A 19,238-nucleotide genomic window follows, 5' to 3' on the forward strand; every position below is an offset into this window, starting at 1 on the left:
TGAGAGGCCCAAAGTTTGAAACATTCCTATCTCGTGTAGCTTGCTCCAGCATGACGAAAGGCCCAGCGGATCAGCAGCAGGGCCCGTCTGCTATCCACCGTCTCCTTTCACCATTTGCTGCGGCGGCTCCGATGCGGCGATGCCTCGCCTGCTGCTGGCCGACCTGCCAGTCTGCCAGCCGCGCGATCGGCCTTCATGACGCAGGCTGGCTGGCTTGGGCGCTCCTTTCGAGTCAAGCGAGCAGCTCTCCTCCTGTAAGACGGCCGAGGGGGCGTCTGGGAAGGAGTCGGCCCTATGGAAGAGGGGGGACCCGCCTGGACTTCCCAAAGAGGAAATTGGGATAATCCGCCGATCAGCACATCAGGGTTTGCTCAATGCGAATTCGTTAATTGATTGCCCGAACGCTCGATCGTCAGGAGTCCATGCAGTCCCCGCGGCATTCTCTCCCTTGCAGCAATCCCGGTGGCGACAATATTACCCAATTACTCCTTCGTTGTCGGTCTGTTTCCTGCTGTCTCACTGTTCTGTTACTGCTCAATATAGTGCACCATGTTCGACCTCGCCCCTGACGACTATACAGTCGTCCCCCTCACCCTGCTGGACGCGACGCAGTCCAAGTGAGTTATATCCTCCCGCTGAATATCGAATCCGACGTACGAATCCGCTGACCTGCAAAGTGCCAACATTATCGTGCGTATTCCATAGTCTGCGCATTCCCCGTCTTGCTAACATATCCAGGCCCGAGTCGGCGTCATCTTCGACGCTCCCCTGTGCTTCGACAAACTCAAGGAATCATGGTACAAAACCCTCGCCGTCAGGCCCATCATGCAGGCCCGCGTCCGCCGCTCACGGGGCGCACCGTCAGGCCTCGTCTACCACGTCCTGACCCCCCAGGGCATGGAAAAGTACCTGGAGAACCAGCGCACAGCCCCAGACCACCACAAGGACTTCTACTGCCTGGATGAGTCGCATCGGTCCATCACCGACCACTGCGCGGGCTTCGGTGTCGGGCCCAGCGCCCCCAGCCATTCATACCCGACTTTTGTCACCGACGTCGCGGACTCGGACGAGGAGAAGCGCTGCACGGCGTTCAACGGCGTCAAGGACCTCGACGAGATCATCGACACCGGTCGCCCGATCATCACAATCCAAGTGACGCGCTTCTGCGATGCCACTCTTGTCACCATCTCCGTCAGCCACATTCTGGGCGACCTGGCCACCCTCAAGTCCCTGTACGCAGGCTGGCAATCCACCCTGTATGGAACACCACCACCACCCTTTGAACAGCTAGGCGAAGACCCCTTCAAGGCATACGGACCCGGCGGAGAGCTCGCGGGCAAGGAGGTGCACTCGAATAACCCTCCTTTACCACCAGGCTGGCGCGTCTATGGAATGCTCGACAAGGCCCGCTTCCTGTCGCGCTTCCTGTGGGACACCAAAATCACACGGCCCGAGAAGACCATATCGCAGAAATACCTCTTCATCTCAGACGCCGAGATAAACGGGCTGGTCGCACAGGCCGAGCGCGATCTCGTCGAGCTCGAAGCAAAGCGCAAGAAGAAGGGCATCGAATCCAAACAGCCTCTCGCCGTCACCAAGTCCAACGTGCTGCACGCCTGGCTGCTCAAGAACAACCACACCCATCTCGGTCCAAACGAATGGACAACCCCTGTCACCGTCGTCAACACCCGCGCCCGTCCACCAACCGGTCTCAAGCCACAGCATAAAGGCGGCGACTTCCCCAAGAACGACTGGTACGGCGCCGCCATGGCGACCAGTCTCCCGCCGCTGCGGGTGGGCAAGCTCCTGGCCATGCCGCTAGGTGAACTGGCGCTGCATATCAAAGACGGGATCCGCGAGGGCTCGTCGCCCGAGAACACGCGGCGGTTTATGGCCTTCACGCTGCATAATGCGCTGTGGACGAAGCCGTCGGGGAAGCTGGCGCTGTTTCTGCCCCCGAATCACAACCTGTCGGCGCTGACGGATTGGAGGCTGATTAAGTTCAATGATATTGATTTCACGCCTGCGAGGCTGGATGGCGGAAGTGAGAAGGTGGTTGTTTGTGGGTTCAATGCGCATATGTTGACGGCGAACACGCAGAGGGATATGTGGGTTTGTATGGGCCAGGCTGCTGGGGGGGTCTGGTTTATCGGCATTGCTGGCGAGAACCAGTGGAAGAATCCAGAGGGCTTGGGCAGGTTTCCGTTTGTGCAGCGGAGGACGAGCAAGCTGTAGGATTGTATATTGTGTATTATATGTATTCTCTATCGTTTATATTCTCTTTTGTATTCTTGTATATAGTTGTGTATATAGACAGATTTCTGACTGCTGCAGGATCCGCGCGAAAGGCTGAACTACGCCAGACTGGGACGCAGCAGCTATCCTTCCAATAAGAACATTCATTAAACATTGTTAAACGAGACTACTGCAAGCCTCCATTCCCAATCAGTAGCCTGCCAAACTGCCCAGGCTGTGCAGTGTTATAAATATCACCCACGCTGCAGATGATTGGAACATCAGTCCAGCTATCCCGATTAGGGCACTGCTGGGTCACCCTGCTGCTCCTAGCCGTAGCCTCGTGCATTGTGTAGTACAACACAGCCCGACTGGAAGGCAAGGCTGTCCTACTCTAAATACAGATTGACGAGGCTGCAGTGCGCGCCTCAAATAGGTCGTCCCTCCACAGCATGTCCGGTGTTCATTGTCGCATCTTCACCATTCACTAACAGTACTCCAGCATGGCCACCGCTGAACAAGATCAAGTGGGAACGCGGCTGCTCTGCTTGACAGACCCTCGCGACTCGACTAAATATACCGAGGCGAAGGCGGTTGATGTCGTCGCGGTCTACGGTCTCGATGCGGCTGGCGGTGGTACCAGCTGGACAACGCCAGATGGGACTCGGTGGCTGCGTGATCTCCTCCCTGGCGATATTCCATGTGCCAGGGTTCTGGCTTTTCTCTACGATGCCGAAGCCTTGTTTTCTCGATTTCCGACGCATGTTGAGTCGGTGGCTAGAAGCATGCTGAGTGCGTTGGCGATGAGCCGTAGGGATGTTCCCTCTACGAGACCGCTCGTCCTTGTTGGGCATGGATTTGGTGGGCTTGTTGTTGAAGCTGTATGTCGTGTCTATCTTTTTCGTCGAATACGGTTAACATGCCTGCAGGTAGTTAACTACGCCCTTGCCCATGAGGCATTCTCTGATATCAAGGTCTGCCTCAAAAAGGTCGTCTTCCTGAGTACACCGCAGCGCTCGCCGCCAGAGATTCCCTGGAAAACCCTTCTGGTGAACTCAGCAAAGGACAGTCTCTACGGGCCTAATTCTTCAAAGATTGTCGATATCAACATATTGACATCCATCGAGCGAAATGCGCAGTCCTTCCAGAAAGTCCGAGCGGAATTCAGGAAACACGCGATCAGCCTTAAACTCAAGATCCTTACGTGCTACGAGGACATTCTGACTCCTCCGCAACAATCCTGCGTAAGTTTCACGTCCTGTTCGCTGCACTGGTTCTAAATTTACTAGACTGTGACCGAGTTCTGCGCAACCCTTGCCCTCAAGGCAGAAAAGGTGCATAGGATGCGTGGGTGTAACCACTTATTCACTTCGCGCTTTTCTGACAGAGAGGACGAGAACTATAGGGCTATCATATCCGCTATCAAGAAGGTCGTGAAAGAGCTCATTACGCCTGTACCAGGACAAACACTCCATACCACGCTTCAACAGCAGAAGGGGTTGTCTAGTAACATATCCCCTTCTACTTCTTTAGTAAACGTCTCTGCTAGTGTCCATTCACCAGCTGAACTACCGCAGCTCCCTGAAGTTCTGGTACAGCAGCACACGTTTGCCCCCGTCGATATATCACAGCCAGAGGCAGCAGTCCCTGACAGTCGTCCAAATCACCCAAGATCACTTTCAACTTCTATCGTTACAGGGACTGCTGCTTCTGCTGCAGCTCGGCTGAGCTCGTCGGATATCACACACCCCGTTGTCAACCCCCAACGACCATCCCTCCCTTCAAGCCTCTCCATCCAGGCACCCACTAGACACCTGTCCCTATCGGGAATTGGACATGACGCTGTTCCGCAGCCAAACACTATTCCCGACATACTTAAGCCCCGGCCAGCGAGTGTATACACCCAGACAGCCGCCCAGGGTCAATCACACTTTCAATCTACTTCTCGTCAGCTGTCAACGTCGACAGTGGCTACAGCAACAGGTCCTGAGAAACAAGGATCAAGTCAGGGGTTTATTCCGTATAGGCCTTTTGTAGCAGAGACAGTCCCTGTCAACCCGACAGGGCAACGGTCTATCGGAAGTACTCAAACGTACAAGCCGTTCAGGCCACTTTCCATGCAGATGCCTCTGCAACAGGGTCAACTGCGTGGTGCGCCATTTGGGCCTATCCATAGCCCGCAACCTATGCAAACTCCGCCCACTTTACCCATGCGAGAACCGCCGTCAATCTCAAGCTCAACACTTCCCACGCGCTCTGTTTCTGGAACTGCAGTACCGGGTATTCTTACTTCAGGGCACGATGCAAACAAAGGCCTTCCACTGGATAGAGGACTACCCGGCCAGCGTTTCCAGGGCACCACTCATACAGGACCTACCACCAGCAGGGGCCTTTCGAGCGCTGTTCTGCCGACTATTCCCAGGCCAGTTCAACCGGCTCATCCACCGGGGCCAGCATCGATGCGCGACCTTCCTACAGTGTCCGAACCCCCGGGAGACAGATTTGCTACTTTCCAGCCGTTTCAAACATCAATACAGAATACCGGTATCTCCGTTAAACCAGTACCTCCTGCGTCCACCACAAGCAGGAACCTACCCACCCAGCCAACAAGCGGTGCACCAGCTGCCGTGAACATTGCAGTCTCAGCCTCAACAGCTCGCAGCATAAATGGACCACCTCCAATGCCAAATAGCTCAAGCGGACCAATTATGCCTCCAAAGCCTATGCCATACGGACGCCCTCCAATCCCAGCAGCCACTGCACCTAGAGGTCCACCGTCGAACATCCAGAATCAACCTCCAATGCCCAGTTCTCTAGGTGCCACTCGTCCTCCAGGTCCTACGACGACCAGGAGCCTTCCCCCATCCTCGTCAACTATTCAGCCACATCCCCCACCAAAGCCAAGACCTCCGATGCGGTCCTCGATATCTAGTCCTCCAAGTGCACAACCCCCAGGTCCTACACCTATATCGCGCGGACCACCACCAGGACCGCCGCCAAACCCTGGCCCTAGAGGTGCAGCACCATCAAGGCCAGAACCTCCAAGGCCAGAACCATCAATACCACTGGCCAAGGCGCCACCACCGCGCCCCATGCCTCCAAGCGCCCCAGTTCCCGCCCCTTCCACTACTCGCGGACTCCAAACAGGCCCAAAACCGCCTCCAAAACCACCGGGAATCCTCAAAAAGTTATTCGGCTCATCAACGGGTCCATCATCGGGGCCTACCAGAGGTCTACCGCCGCCGCCACCACCACCACCACCAGCAGCGCCCATCGGCCGCGGAATGCCTAAACCCGGCCCAGGTACCGGCCAATATACACCCTACCCCGGACCTACCGGAAGCAAGCAGTCGCAGCCACAGCCAAAACCACCACTCCCTCCTCCCACGAGGGAAAGTCCAGTGTACCATCCATCCCCGCATGCGAATGACGCCGGTAAGGGTAAGGATATGGGCTGGAAACACACGGGCTCACGAGGATTCCACCAGCCCCATACCAGCATGGGACCGGGGGATGGATATCAAAAGGACCGGGGCCTTAATTCGCTTTATTTTTCAGACCACCCGATTCCACCCCTAATTCTGCAGTCACAGGGACAGGGTCCGCCTGATTATATGCAATTACAGGCTCAGGCTCAGGCACAGGCACAGGCACAGGCACAGGTTCAGACTCAGACTCAGACACAAGCACAGTTACAAACGCAGGTACAAACACAGATCCAAGGACCCATACAACCTGTACCCGGAAACGCAGATGAGAAGCCCAAAGAGAACGAATCCTCAGGCTCAAGCTCTACAATCAAAATAGCAGCCGGTGTCGCAGTCGGCGCTGCTATCGGCGGTTTAGCCACGGGTGCGATTGTGGGTGCGCTGCAGGAGGAGAATGAAGGCGAAAGCAAGGAACCCAAGGACCCCAAGGAGAACGAAGAACCCTTGCAATCGGGATCAGAGAGTAACAGTTCGGTGTCTGGTTCTGTGGCTGGTGAGGATATTCCTCGAGATATTCCGCCATCTAATGAGGTTGCTGGTGGTGGTGGGGATATTGACCCTGAAGATCCAAGTCAGTGGGAGAGAGTGGCTGAAATCGAGACGGAGACGGGCTCTACGAGTGGGGGTAGCTCTGTATCTACGCCGGTCTCGGGTTCGTCGTCTGAGAATGAGGGGGGGAGTGATGAAGATGAAGGTGGTTATACCGGTGGGTATGATGAGGATGACGATGGGGGTGTCTATGAGCGTGGCTATGATCCAGACCATGAGTATCAACATGTTGAGGATGGTGATAGACACTATGGCGGGGATGATGGACACTACGACGGGTATGACCAAGATGTCGACGGTGACGGCTATGAACATGGTGAAAATGATGACGCCCAATATCCTGACGGCCAAGACGGAACTTACGATGAGTATGACAACGACAACTACGATGCACAGGAGACTGCCGATCGCCAAGATGACCCGAAGGACGAAATCCAGGTCGATGTGACTGGTCAGACAGACTCTGGGGATGAATATGAAGGTGGCGACGCAGACGATTATCAGTACGAGGACGGATGGGGAGACGGTGACGACACGGGCGATCAAGGAGAGGATGAGGATGCAAACTACACCTACGAGGGAGAGAATGAAAATCAGGAGGAAGGATACCCTGACGAATGTCAAGGTGAATATGGCACTAATGAGAATGGGGATGACGATGATGAAGAGGAGGAAGAAGAAGAAGAAGCGGGCGGGCAAAGTTACGACAGCGATGATAATCAGAAACAGGGAGAAGATTGGGACTACGAATATCAGGGCGAGTACAATGGTCAGGATGGAGATGGCAGCGAAGAAGAGGAAGAAGGTCAGACTTACCAGAGCGAGGATGAACATCAAGAGGGAGAACACTCGGACTACGAATACCAGATTCAATATGACCATGATGAGGGTGAGGGTGATGAAGAAGAAGATCACGAAAGTGAGGAAGAGCAACAGACTGGAGACTACGACGGGGGTGAAAGCGAAGAGCAGGAGACGGAGTATGTCAACCACGAATATGATTATAACGAGAATAACGGCGACGAAGAGGACAGTGATGACGATGATGATGACGAAGGCGAAGGCGAAGAATATCAGGGTGAATACCAGACGGACTATCAACAATATCAACCCGAGTACCAGGTCGAATACCAGGAGCCTGAAGTTGAGTATGAACCTGAACCAGAATATCAGGTCTACTACGAGCCCGAATACCAGCCAGAGTATCAAGAGCAGTATCAGGCAGATTACGAGCCGGAATACCAGCCAACATATGAACCCGAGTATCAGGTTGAATATCAACAGGAGTACCAGCCTGAATATCAACAGGAGTACCAGCCTGAGTACCAGTATGAAGAACAGGCTGACTACGGGGACTACGGTGGTTATGAGGACGAAGGCTATGGTTATGAGGAGTATTAGATTGGGAAACGCTTAGGATGTTCTTCAATTATTACATGTATGGGCTTATAATGGATATTTTGTAGCAGTGTTTATAGAACACCATCTACTCCTCTCCCTCCAAGCCTGAAGTATATGCAATACCGTTACCCCTCGGAATATACCTGTCCCTTTTAGAGAATGTGCTTTGAACTGGCAGGGCCCTAAATGGGCGGCCCATGTTTTATGCAAATGCCCGATATTGAATAAATCTTCCAGCGGTTAGGCCGTAATATGGCCACCTACAATCAGGATATTCTTATTTATTATTTATATACCATACTCTATGGACTAGGCTGTCAAAGGGCCTGGTGTTTATGGCCAAATAGGCTTCCACTTGTACCCTGAACCAAGCAACTCTGGTTAGCCAGGACTAGGAAAGCAGATAGTCTGCTAACAACGGCTTTACTAATACTTCAGCGGTAGAAATGATAATTATGAACAGATATGTGGCATGATATCAGTGCCGTCCCGGGTGTGGAAATCATGACTTCATGACTTGAACGCATTAGTTGATAACGGGCCACCTTATATTCTCCAACCAACTAATTGTATTTTTATGCGCGAGGGACTTCCATGCTAATGCTGATTGAGTCCGACCTTCATTAGCATCTGCTTCAGCCTCAGCAGTGTCATTACTTAAACTTATTTACAAAGTCCAACAGATCGTTGTCTACAGTTCTAGGATGAGTACTGTTGAGGAAGTGAGTACCGCCGTCCACGGCCACCAGGCGAGCATCTGGCGACCGAGTGAATAGTGCAATCTCCTCGGCTGCATTCGCAATAGTATAAATTCCGTCTGCGCTTCCCTATACACTACGTTAGCTCTACCCAGTTTGTCACTGCCAGTCTGTCACTGCCAGTGCTGGCTGGCATACCTGTAACCACAGTACTGGGCACCGGACATCTGATAGTCTTGAATGCAGGCTGTCCCGTTGTGTTAGATTAGCTGTAACCATGCGAATCCGGCGACGGCCCTCGTTGCCCTGGTAATTCATCTTAATCACGGCACTCCAGAAATCATGCTCTGCAGCCATGTGGTTATCGAAACTGGCTTTGATAAGCATATCGCAGAAGGCATCGGGGAGTCGGAAGTCTGCAGTTTGCTGCTCAGATTCCCACTGCTTCAAAAAGGGGCCAAGGACACCCGGACCATCCCAGCATCCTAGCTGGCGAGATCTATCAGACTCGGAATCCAGTGAGGTTCCAAGCAGGATTATGCCCAGGATCTAATCATATTAGCGAGGAATCGTAGAATACAGTTAAAGTGTTAGATACCTTATCTGGCCGCAGCAGGGCCATCATCGCAGCAATCCACCCGCCCTGACTCGTCCCTAGTATAAATGCCTTATCAATCTCAAGCGCGTCTAGGACTTGGAGGTTCATCTCAGCACTGTCCCAGTAAGTCCAGCTTTCGCGTGATGTCCGCGTCTGGCCATGCCCAAGGGGCTCGATTGACAACAGGTTCATGCTATCTGTTAACCTCTTGTCATTATACTGCGGCCGGAACAGCTCGGAACAGGTGGTGAATGAATTAACAAGCACTACTGTCGGTTTAGTACTGTCGTACGACCGCGGCATCTGATACGCAACATCAATGCCTCCGAGGTGAGGAACGCGGATGGTCTCAGTGTTAGGCATTATGAAGACTCGTAGGTATCAATAGAGATATTTGTTAAAGTGTAGTCAAGGTGGACGTTAGAAATATCATCATGATATCTCTACCAGGGTTGACATGCGGGGTTCGTTTCCGTTGTTTCCGTGTGGCGATTCGTCTTAAAGCAGTAATGTCTATTGACTGGGCCGGGTTTGACCATAACGGCTTTTCCAACTATGCGGTACATGGTGTCACCTGTTGTGGTTCTGTTGGGTTGGTCTGTTGTCTCTTTGCACGGATGATTCGGTTATATATTTATCGTAGTGAACCCGACTCTTTACTTCTAGTCTACAGCACGCTACTTGATGGTAATATCAACACTATTGTTCAACTCGTTCGGAAAACTACCCAGCGCTCGGTCTATTGCCCACAATGTACTGGTGTTGCTCCAGGGAGGAAGGAATGACTGGGATTCGGTCCATCGTGCCTGCCTTACCAATGATGTTTATATAGTAGCTACATCGAAAGTGCGACCACTGTCTATCTTGAATGGGAAGGAGAAATTGACCGGTCGTTCCTTCTTTATTAGCATATGATTAATTAGGAAGGTGCGATTAACTACTGCGCAACGAGGAAGGGACAATTGTGGCTACATTTTTATAGAAAGTGCAATAAATGTGGCAGTTTAGAATTGACAAGGATAAGACAATTGACCTGTCGCAGCTCTCGTCTATCTTTGGTTACTCTAGCTATATACGCTGTTAACATATAATGCCTACAAATGGTCTGGTAGTCTTCAAATAACTTCTGCACATCTGTGCCTCTTTCCCAGCCTTGGACTCCCATATATCCAACCTCAAAGTACATATCGACTAAGATCGAATTAGTAAAAGACTGGCAGAAATGGAATCAACACTCACAATGTCAAATTCTCCTTATCAGTCAAATCCATCTGGCTATTATCCACAACCTGCGCGACGTGCGTGCCGTCGGAATCGGTCGTCTCGACAAGACCGTTCGTAACCACTTGATCGGCGGCCTGGAGTGCGTCTCGCCGTTTGTTCTCGCGGCTTAGGTGGATTCGCAGTGTTATGATTATTATTGAGGGCAGGATTGCGGCGATCTTAGGTTGGTCAGACTAACAGGCCTTTTTGTTCTTGGGATGGATTAGTTGGATGACTTACCACTAGGATTATGATCCATGTTGGTTTATACCGGGGCTGAATTATTGATCAATATATAATAGGTATATCGAGGATTTGTTGATAGAGTCTCACCTTCCATTCCGGCCTGAACAGCTGTGGTGAGATGATATTTCCCAGGCCGTACCCGACATGATATAAGGCAATCACTGTTGTCTTTTTCGTATGTCCGGCCGATGCATTCGCAGCCCAGACCATAACCACGGCGTATGGAATACCAGCTGTTGAGCGGATCCATGTCGCTGATATGAGTCCCCAGCGGTTGGACCAGGGGAGTGCTGGTCCAGTTAGACTTCCGTTCATTGAGCTCGGAGACGGAACATACCTAGTAGGAGAATACTAGAGAGTATAGCTGGAATGTATGCAACCAGCGAAATCCACGCGCGGCAGTTCTACTTCATTAGCATATTTCGATAGATAAAGGATGGGACATACCTTGGTACGATATAGAACGATAGCCGCAATTCCTAGCGAAAAGAACGAAACGACTCCAGAGACCATTCCTAGCAGCGTCGTCTGCAGCACAGTAAATCCGAAAGAGTTAATGATGAGAGAGTACTGGTTCGTCAACCCGTTGGCCATTTCCTGGGACCATGCGTGCAGGAAAAAGAGCCATGTTTTGGGGTCTTGCAGTGCTTCAATGAACCTATTCCGGTTAGAATATATACCCAGACTTTAAAAGGTTGCGGTACGCACTGATATCTCTTGAACGTCTTCTGCTCGATACCTGAATGGTTCTCCTTGATCCGCAGAATCGCCTGGGCGCGCTCTTCGTGGGTTAGGAATTTGGCATTGACGGGGCTATCTGGGAAAAAGATCCAGACGATCACGCCAAATATCACCGTAAGAAGACTGGTAATTACTGGGACATGTTAGAAAAATAACTTGGATTGGAAGAGTTGCTGACCCATAAACCACTTCCACGGCGCGAAATTGCCTGTATCGATCCACAGGACGCCGTATGATAACAGTCCCGAGGTGATCGGGCTTGCATTTCCAATCGACCACATAATCGGCATGATGACTGACTGTTCGCCGTATGTGAAGAACATGGACATGATCAGGAGAAATGCAGGGACGATGCAGGCCTCCGCCAGCCCTAGGAAGAACCGGACCACGAAGAGGGAGGCAAAGCTGTTGCACGGCGCGTGGAGGAGAATAATAAATCCCCTGACTGGGTTAGCTTAGGTTTTCATTTTCAGGAAAAGGCGCACCATATGATTAAATTCCCAGCAAGCCATTTTCCAACTGGGAACCGCTGCAACGCCCAGTTCTGCGGCCATTCCGCCAGGAGATATCCAAAGTAGAAGATGGAAGACAGCCAGTTGTACTGATTCGAATTTAAATGTGCATCGTCCATAATCCCCAGAATTGCAGAGCTTCCTAGCTGCTTATTGTTATTATCGGATCGTTGTCCAAGGCGAGAGCTACGTACAGTTTGCTTATCCACATACATCAGATGGTATCCAACGCAGAGAAACGGGATAATCCGCCACAGACATTTGTTCCGTATCGCTGTCGCCTGTTCCGGCGTTGGGTCTGAGACCTGGATTTTGGAAAAGAGCTTGAAACTCTCATCTGCGAACTGTGCAGGGACTTTAAGCCCGTCGTTGAGCTCATCGCTGCCATCGGGCTCTGTGGTCGCTTCAGCCCCGGATTTAACATTCCCAGACATGACAGGCAGTTCACAGCGTAGCTACTGAGTGTCGAGGAGAGCTGGGATTTCTAAATTCTTCATCGGCTCCATCTCGGTATGGGCGGCCATACCCTAAATACGTACCGCAGCTATTGCGCCATGGTTTCTCCAGCTGTCACCTTGACAGGATGGGGTACACCGGAGACAGTCCGACGAGAAGGACGGTCGCCGACATAGATTGCTTGATGGAGAAGAACTCCGAATAGAAGCATTGGTTACACAATGCGCAAAGGGGCGCTTAAAGCACGCGTGGATTCGCAATCGCGGCACTGCTGACGTGCTTGTTTGAGCGACAACGTCTCCAACTAGACCTGACAGGATATTGGGGTGTTGATCTTGATAAGCAGCCTCCCCTCTTCTCGGTAGCTCTTTTTTGTTCTCGGATTATAGTTGTGAGTTGGGTGTTCTGCGACATAATGGCCGCCAACGACACAGTCCGGGTTCTCATAGCTGGAGCAGGAATCGGCGGACTCGCAACTGCGATTTCTCTGTCGCGCGTAGCCGCAATTCCGAATATTAATATCCAGCTCTATGAACAGGCACCAGAGCTGCTGGAAATCGGAGCCAGCATTGCGCTTAGTCCCAATGTGAGGCTCTCCGTCTCCCAGATACAAATCCACATCGTCTAATCAACATGTCGCATAGGGAATGCGCACTCTAGAGAAGCTCGGCGTGCACAATGCACTCACCGATGAAGTCGGCTTTAGAGGTCCAAGTGGGATTCCTCAGATATATCGGTGTGCATTTCCTGCTCCTGTACCTCTGCAGTACGATATACTGACTTCTGTGAAGACACTGGAAAACGAACCAGGTCGTCTCAGTGGATACGCACAGAAACGTCCCTGATCCCCGTCATCACACTACGCGCTTCCATCGGGGCCATTTGCATGCTGCCCTGCTGGAGCATGTCCCGCGGGAGTCTATCCACCTAGGCAAGAAGCTGGTGCGCGCGGAGGCAAGTGAACAGGGTGTATCTCTGTATTTCGAAGACGGGACGACTGCGCATGGGGATATCCTCATTGGAGCTGATGGGTTGAAATCGGTTCGTCGCCCATACCATCACCTAGATACTAGTGAAACTACCTAGTGAATGCTGATAAAGTATAGAAAGTCCGACAATCATTCATACCGGAATATAAGCTCCGATTTACAGGGAAGGTCTTTATGAGATCAACTTTTGATGCGTCGTTGGTGGCTGGGAAGATCCCTGATTTACCGGATGATTCGTTGCATTGGGTGCGTTTCCAGTTACACTCCATTGAGTATGTGCTTAAGTGGTTAACAATTGTGTAGTGGGGACCAGAAGATAACTTCTTTGCATCTCGACTTGGTATATACATCCGTTTAATATACCTTGACAGACACTGACACCGTCTAGGAAAGGGCCAATACACAACCGTAGGAGCATACAGTGACCCCAGACCCTCAGAGGAAATCGATAGCAGTATCGCCTGGGACCAGAGCGGAGACGTCAAATTCCTACGAGAGCGATACAAGGTATATATCCATACAACCAATCTCATTCCCCTTGCTAATAACGACATAGAACTGGAATCCCCTAATCAAAGCCCTAACCGAAGCAACACCGTATACAAACCTGTATCCGAATTTCGCCGGCGACGCAATCCCAACATGGGTTTTTGGATCTAGAGTTACCTTGATTGGAGACGCAGCGCACGCTCACGGGGGCGCGTTTGCGGCGGGTGGCTCGTTGGCTCTGGATGATGCGTTTGCTTTGGGCCTGGCCTTTCGACATGTATTTGGGTCTCGTTCTCAGAGTCCTTTGGATAAAGGAAGTCTTGGAAGGGCTTTAGATTTATACGCCAAAACAAGACAACCGCATACGGACAGGCTGTTGGGGATTGTACATCGTCAGTTGAATAACAAAGTCTCTAAGCCTCTGACCGCTGAGGAGGAGAATGAGAGGTTGATCTCGCGACTGAGGAATCGGACGGATACAGAGTGGCTGTCCGAGCATGATGTTGAAATTGCGTTTGGGGATGTGGTCAAGAAGGTGGAGGCAAAGAGTAGACTCTAGATTTATAGAATGATAGATATACAGACATCTAGTAACCAGCCTGACTCTGCTGTTGTAATTACTTGGAAGCATTGGGAATGGCAGCTTTTCGACCAGATAACCCAGGGCATACACTCTTTGCCCTTTACAACTTTGGAGGCTCTTGATGTATAACCACAGCATCTGAATCCGACTCTTCCCTTGCATCCCCCTGTTCCTCCAATGCAGCAGCCGACTTCTCGTCCCTCCGTAACTTGACCTGGATGAAGGCGACATTGAGTAGATAGATTAGACTGAGCACAGTGGCCTACAGAACGAATTTAGCCAACTTGCAAGACCATATAAGTAGAACAACATACCCAAATAAAGCCACCCCTAAACCCAGGCCCCTTTGAAACAGGCCACGCAACGAGCGGCACAACCAGCCCACAAATCTCGGAGATGGTATTATAGCTGGCCAGCGCAATAGCCCTCACCTCGAGATCATTCGCTAAGCCCTCCGCTGTCCACGATATCAGCACAGGAATCGTCCCGTATGACCAGCCAACAGAGATATATGCAAAGAACTTCAGTCCATCTGGGATGTTCCAAATTGCAAGGACTAGATTGGCGAATATGCAGAGCACCCCTGATAGAAGGATCGGCTCAATACGTGATCCGCGGATATCAGAGTAGAAACTCATGATCAGCGCACCGGCCGCTGCAGTGCCGTGGGTTATCGTTGACATGTTGTTGACGAGTGAGATGGAGTATTTCTCTGGCTGAGAACTGAGCCAGAGGATGAATGGGGTTCCTTCACTGTATGTCTGTTGACAGAAGACGACGAGGAGGGCGACGAAGGCGTACGCGCGCCAGGAGCCGAGGACGCGCTTGAACAGGGTCTTGCTTAGTCCTGTCGATGGCTTGAAGCCTTCTTCTGCCAGGCGCTTTCTGGCCAGTGCTTTCTCTTCCTCGGAGAGGAAGCGGGATTTTGTGCGATCTGGCATGTCGGGGAATATGAAGAAGCCGCTGGTGGAGTTAGTGGATAGAACTCATGGAGGTGGGTTAACGTACAGGAAGGCAACTGGGAGTGTGATGACGGTGCAGATAATGAACAGCCAGCGCCAGCCTTGCAGGCCGTGGTTGTTGTTGAGATTTGTATATGCGGCTGCTTGGAGGACACCGGCTATCATTTGGCCGAGGGGGTTTGCAATCCAGAAGAGAGCATTGCGGCGGCCGAGTTCTTTCTTTCTATACCAGCTATTCAAGAGTTAGTATGTCTAGTATGGTAGTGTCTAGATTTGGTCGACGTACGAGTTTACGACATGGACGAGCCCAACGTAGCAGGACGTCGCGCTTAATCCGACGAAGAACCGCATCACGACGAGTTGCTCGTATGTTTTGACAAAGGCTGTTCCAAGGGTAAACAAGCCCCAGAAGAGCTCGGCAAAGGGAAGATAGTATTGAGCACTGGTCGCTGTCAGTATATTTCAACTTGGGTCAAGAGGTGCGTACGGATATTTGATAAGGACCAGGTTGCTGGGGATTTGGAATACAACATATCCGACCTCATCTGTATTCATATTAGCTAAGACACGGAGAAAGTTATCGTTATTAACCTACAGGCAGCGTTGATATAATTCAGCCTGTCTCCGCCCAGATCGAGGTCTTCCTTCATGCCCGACACGTATGCATTCGCTGGGAATGTTAGCAGCGTCCAATATTCCCGGGGATAACATACTCAGTGCGGAAACATCAAGATATTTAACAAAAAACGATAGACAGGCATAAGGAAGGACAAGCAGGTCCAGCTTCCGGACAAGGCTTCGCTCTTCGCGACTCATCCCAGCAGGGAACCATCGCGTAGCCTCTTCAAGGCGCGCGATAAAGCCTGTCATTGTGCCAAACTGTTCCAAATTGTCATTGAAGCCTGCCAGAGTACGGAGAGATAGAGGACTATTTATGATATCTGGTGTATGCATATTTCCTCTTCAGTCAGTGCAAACATAATCTTAGACCGGATGGCATCATATACCGACTCCAATTCTGCAGATATACACGCCTGACTCGGGGATTATCCATTGACGAAGCTTAGCTGCGCCTCATATTAGGGCCCATGGTATCATCCCTACTCCAACCGGGTCGTCATTTCAAGCCACATTCACACCACTGCGGTATCAAGTCTAGAACGGGTTGAAACGCTTATCTACTCGTTAGACCGACTTAGGAGTATTCTTGGGAGATCTGTGGAGCTGTATTTACTTGATAGGCAGCTTTGGTCTATGTATGCTAGTCATGTATATACCGAGAGAATTTTCAATTATACGGCTCTTTATTATTCTTGTAGTACGTACAATTGACATATTTTTGGCCTCAGGCTAGACAAGCTAGCTTATCATGGGTTTGAATGGATTTGGCCCCATGTTAGTCAAGCCTCAACTTCCCTCCACCATCTCCTCCCACTCAACAACCAACATGGACGACCGCACAGATCTCGTCTTTATCAACGCGTCGAATCCAACTCACTTCCGGGACCAGAATGTCCGCCGCACCATCCGCCGCCGTGCCATGCGCGACATCGGCAAAGCGCGTCGCAAAGCCAAGAACCCTCCTGCGGTGACCTTCACCTGGCAGCCATTAGAGCCTCCTGTGCCCTGTCTCGACTCGTATCCACGTCCCTGGCCTGGGGGTATAGACTCCGATCCACGGTCTCGCGAGTTGATTCACTTCAGTACGTCTAACTTAGGTCTATATGGTCTGATGTGCTTCATCTAATCAATCCAGTGCACGCCGACGCCGAGTACAATTACCGGCCATTCCGGAAAGTCTGGTTCGCAATGGCCCTATCAGACCAGAGCGCCTTTATCCTGTGTAAAGCGAACGCAGCCATGTTTCTTGAGAAAGCGCGACTGCGAGACGGAGACGAGTTTCGATACGAGCACTGCGCAGAGACTCTGGGTTATTATGGCCAGTGCGTTAGGGAGGTTACGCGTCGTCTATCGGATCCGGTGGACTGTGTTAGTGAGGGCGTCTTTACTGCGATTCTGGGGCTGATTTGCCATGATGTATGTATTCCTTTCTTGTGTTGTTTGGTATAGCTAACACGGGTGGTAGCTTTATGTCGGGACTCTGGACCGCTGGGCGTATCATATCCGGGGACTGGCGAGGATAGTCAGCATGCGAGGAGGGATTGGCGATTTGGATGCCAATTTGCAGTTATTTGCTTGCTGGTTTGATGTCGTTGGATCGGTGGCTCGAGATTTACCACCGCAGATGCCACCGGCTTCAGTGTACCTGGATGGTCTGGCGACATATGCCGAGGGAAAACAAACATGCGGTATGAGGCTGGATGGAATTCTTGACGACATCAGAAATATGCAATCGTCAGAAGATACGGATATATACTGTCTTGTCGGAATACTCGAACGAATGGCTGCACTTGCGGGCTTCGTTAACGAACATTCTTCACGAGAACCTGGATTTTGGAAGAGCGAGGATGACATGCGTCCCCTTCGGCTTCTTGGCCCAGTTACGCATGACCTACTATCAATGCCACGGGCTAATCCATGTACCTTCAATGGCTTCCAGGTCATCCGCGAGATGGCGCGGCTTGTGATTCTTATACTCCTTGGCGGAGTGAAAACGAAGTATGGAATGAGTGCGCCCGAGATAAATACTCTGCAAACAAAACTTTCCACGCTGGTTTTAGTCACTGCAAAGAGACAGATGGTTCTGCCGTTTCCGCTGCTGCAGCTTTGGTGTCTCGTCGTTGCAGCTTTATTGGCAAGTGGCCCCGCGAGAAAAATGTACGTGCAGGAGATATCTTCCCATATCAAGGGCATAAATATCCCAGACGGAACAGGTGCAGTCGCGGCTGCGCGCGATGTGATATGGATTGAGGATCTTGCAAGTGCAGACACTATATCATTTCTCATATTCGACATCGACATGGTCTACACCGATGAACAACGCTGATACAACAAAATCTAACCCCCATTGATACCTCCACTGACAGAAATAATCTGCCCTGTAATCCAACGACTCTTCTCCGCAACAAGAAGCAGCACCGCATCCGCAATATCATCCGTCGTGCCAACTCTCCCCTCTACCCTCGTCCTCGGTACCAGAAACCCATTCACCTTGTCGGCCTATTCCTTCGGCAGGGCTTCCGTGTCTACTAGTCCAGGCGATACAGTGTTGACAGTGATGCCATGGCTGCGACCCACTTCCATCGCCATCGAGTATGTCAGCGCATCCTGCGCGGCTTTTGCAGCGCCGTAGATGGCAATCGGGGCCATGCCAAGTCTCGATGCCTCAGAGCCGATGTTGATCACGCGGCCGCCGTGCGGGATATGGGGGATTGCAGCTTGTAGTAGGAATATGGGTGCATAGACGGTTGGGGCGAATACGGCGTCGATGGAATTGCGGGTTGCTTGTAGGGTTCCGTGGGGAGCACCGCCTGCTGCGTTGTTTACTGAATAGGACGAGTACGTCAGTGGAATTGGATCACATTTAAATGAGTGTAAATAACAAACCGAGAATATCAATATGGTCGACACGGAACTGCTCAAGAGTCTGGTGGACCAGTTTGTTTGCCCCCTCGATTGTGGACACGTCTGCTTGGACGGCAATTGCCTTTCCCCCGTCCTGACATACTGCTTGTGCAACACCAGCAGCTCGCGGTCTGCTGGTATCAGACACATGGTTGATTACAACAAGTGCCCCGTTGCGAGCCAGAGTGGTAGCAATACGGGCACCAATGCCGGTCTCTTTGCCTGAGCCGGTGATAATGGCAACTTTGCCGGCGAGATCGAGCGTATCAGGCGCCATTGAAGTAGGAGAAGTAATTGTAGAAAGAAAAACAGATGTACGTGAACTACTGGCTCTATTTATGTACAAATATGTCCCCTCCGAATTCTATTCTCATACTCCTCCAGGGGGCCAAAAGATGCCCTTTACCGGATTGGGACAGTGGTGCTCTCTAGCTGCATCAGCTCCACAAGCACCTCGGCCAATTATACTTGTTGATCTTGTTGGCCCAATATCTCGTATTGGG

At 51.3% G+C, this 19,238-nt stretch overlaps 8 protein-coding genes across 8 annotated transcripts; 4 read left to right on the top strand and 4 right to left on the bottom strand.

The window, feature by feature from the left end:
• Nucleotides 1-549: 549 nt before the first annotated feature.
• On the top strand, nucleotides 550-2,235 carry APUU_60874S (uncharacterized protein; the record flags this gene model as incomplete). Its single annotated transcript, XM_041694162.1, has 3 exons — nucleotides 550-617; nucleotides 678-690; nucleotides 739-2,235. The coding sequence occupies 3 exons, from the start codon at nucleotides 550-552 to the stop codon at nucleotides 2,233-2,235; spliced, it is 1,578 nt and encodes a 525-aa protein (XP_041560020.1).
• A 503-nt stretch (nucleotides 2,236-2,738) lies between these two features.
• Nucleotides 2,739-7,673, top strand: APUU_60875S (uncharacterized protein; the record flags this gene model as incomplete). Its single annotated transcript, XM_041694163.1, has 3 exons — nucleotides 2,739-3,116; nucleotides 3,165-3,479; nucleotides 3,525-7,673. 3 exons carry the CDS (start codon nucleotides 2,739-2,741, stop codon nucleotides 7,671-7,673), a joined length of 4,842 nt encoding a protein of 1,613 aa, XP_041560021.1.
• A 653-nt stretch (nucleotides 7,674-8,326) lies between these two features.
• On the bottom strand, nucleotides 8,327-9,332 carry APUU_60876A (alpha/beta fold hydrolase; the record flags this gene model as incomplete). The annotated part of the gene is made up of 3 exons (XM_041694164.1): nucleotides 8,327-8,500; nucleotides 8,570-8,920; nucleotides 8,970-9,332. The coding sequence occupies 3 exons, from the start codon at nucleotides 9,330-9,332 to the stop codon at nucleotides 8,327-8,329; spliced, it is 888 nt and encodes a 295-aa protein (XP_041560022.1).
• An 812-nt stretch (nucleotides 9,333-10,144) lies between these two features.
• On the bottom strand, nucleotides 10,145-12,165 carry APUU_60877A (uncharacterized protein; the record flags this gene model as incomplete). Its single annotated transcript, XM_041694165.1, has 9 exons — nucleotides 10,145-10,160; nucleotides 10,209-10,411; nucleotides 10,473-10,508; nucleotides 10,566-10,768; nucleotides 10,816-10,882; nucleotides 10,926-11,136; nucleotides 11,187-11,352; nucleotides 11,398-11,660; nucleotides 11,705-12,165. The coding sequence occupies 9 exons, from the start codon at nucleotides 12,163-12,165 to the stop codon at nucleotides 10,145-10,147; spliced, it is 1,626 nt and encodes a 541-aa protein (XP_041560023.1).
• A 437-nt stretch (nucleotides 12,166-12,602) lies between these two features.
• On the top strand, nucleotides 12,603-14,224 carry APUU_60878S (uncharacterized protein; the record flags this gene model as incomplete). Its single annotated transcript, XM_041694166.1, has 7 exons — nucleotides 12,603-12,773; nucleotides 12,832-12,923; nucleotides 12,979-13,228; nucleotides 13,294-13,422; nucleotides 13,480-13,516; nucleotides 13,565-13,683; nucleotides 13,733-14,224. 7 exons carry the CDS (start codon nucleotides 12,603-12,605, stop codon nucleotides 14,222-14,224), a joined length of 1,290 nt encoding a protein of 429 aa, XP_041560024.1.
• A 124-nt stretch (nucleotides 14,225-14,348) lies between these two features.
• On the bottom strand, nucleotides 14,349-16,080 carry APUU_60879A (uncharacterized protein; the record flags this gene model as incomplete). The annotated part of the gene is made up of 7 exons (XM_041694167.1): nucleotides 14,349-14,510; nucleotides 14,563-15,211; nucleotides 15,257-15,442; nucleotides 15,497-15,652; nucleotides 15,698-15,755; nucleotides 15,806-15,880; nucleotides 15,924-16,080. The coding sequence occupies 7 exons, from the start codon at nucleotides 16,078-16,080 to the stop codon at nucleotides 14,349-14,351; spliced, it is 1,443 nt and encodes a 480-aa protein (XP_041560025.1).
• Nucleotides 16,081-16,657: 577 nt separating this feature from the next.
• On the top strand, nucleotides 16,658-18,157 carry APUU_60880S (uncharacterized protein; the record flags this gene model as incomplete). The annotated part of the gene is made up of 3 exons (XM_041694169.1): nucleotides 16,658-16,913; nucleotides 16,967-17,247; nucleotides 17,297-18,157. 3 exons carry the CDS (start codon nucleotides 16,658-16,660, stop codon nucleotides 18,155-18,157), a joined length of 1,398 nt encoding a protein of 465 aa, XP_041560026.1.
• A 173-nt stretch (nucleotides 18,158-18,330) lies between these two features.
• On the bottom strand, nucleotides 18,331-19,012 carry APUU_60881A (SDR family NAD(P)-dependent oxidoreductase; the record flags this gene model as incomplete). The annotated part of the gene is made up of 2 exons (XM_041694170.1): nucleotides 18,331-18,656; nucleotides 18,718-19,012. 2 exons carry the CDS (start codon nucleotides 19,010-19,012, stop codon nucleotides 18,331-18,333), a joined length of 621 nt encoding a protein of 206 aa, XP_041560027.1.
• Between the last annotated feature and the right edge of the window lie 226 nt (nucleotides 19,013-19,238).

The sequence above is a fragment of the Aspergillus puulaauensis genome, chromosome 6, assembly GCF_016861865.1.
Source record: "Aspergillus puulaauensis MK2 DNA, chromosome 6, nearly complete sequence".
In the NCBI taxonomy this organism is placed as follows: Eukaryota; Fungi; Ascomycota; class Eurotiomycetes; order Eurotiales; family Aspergillaceae; genus Aspergillus; species Aspergillus puulaauensis.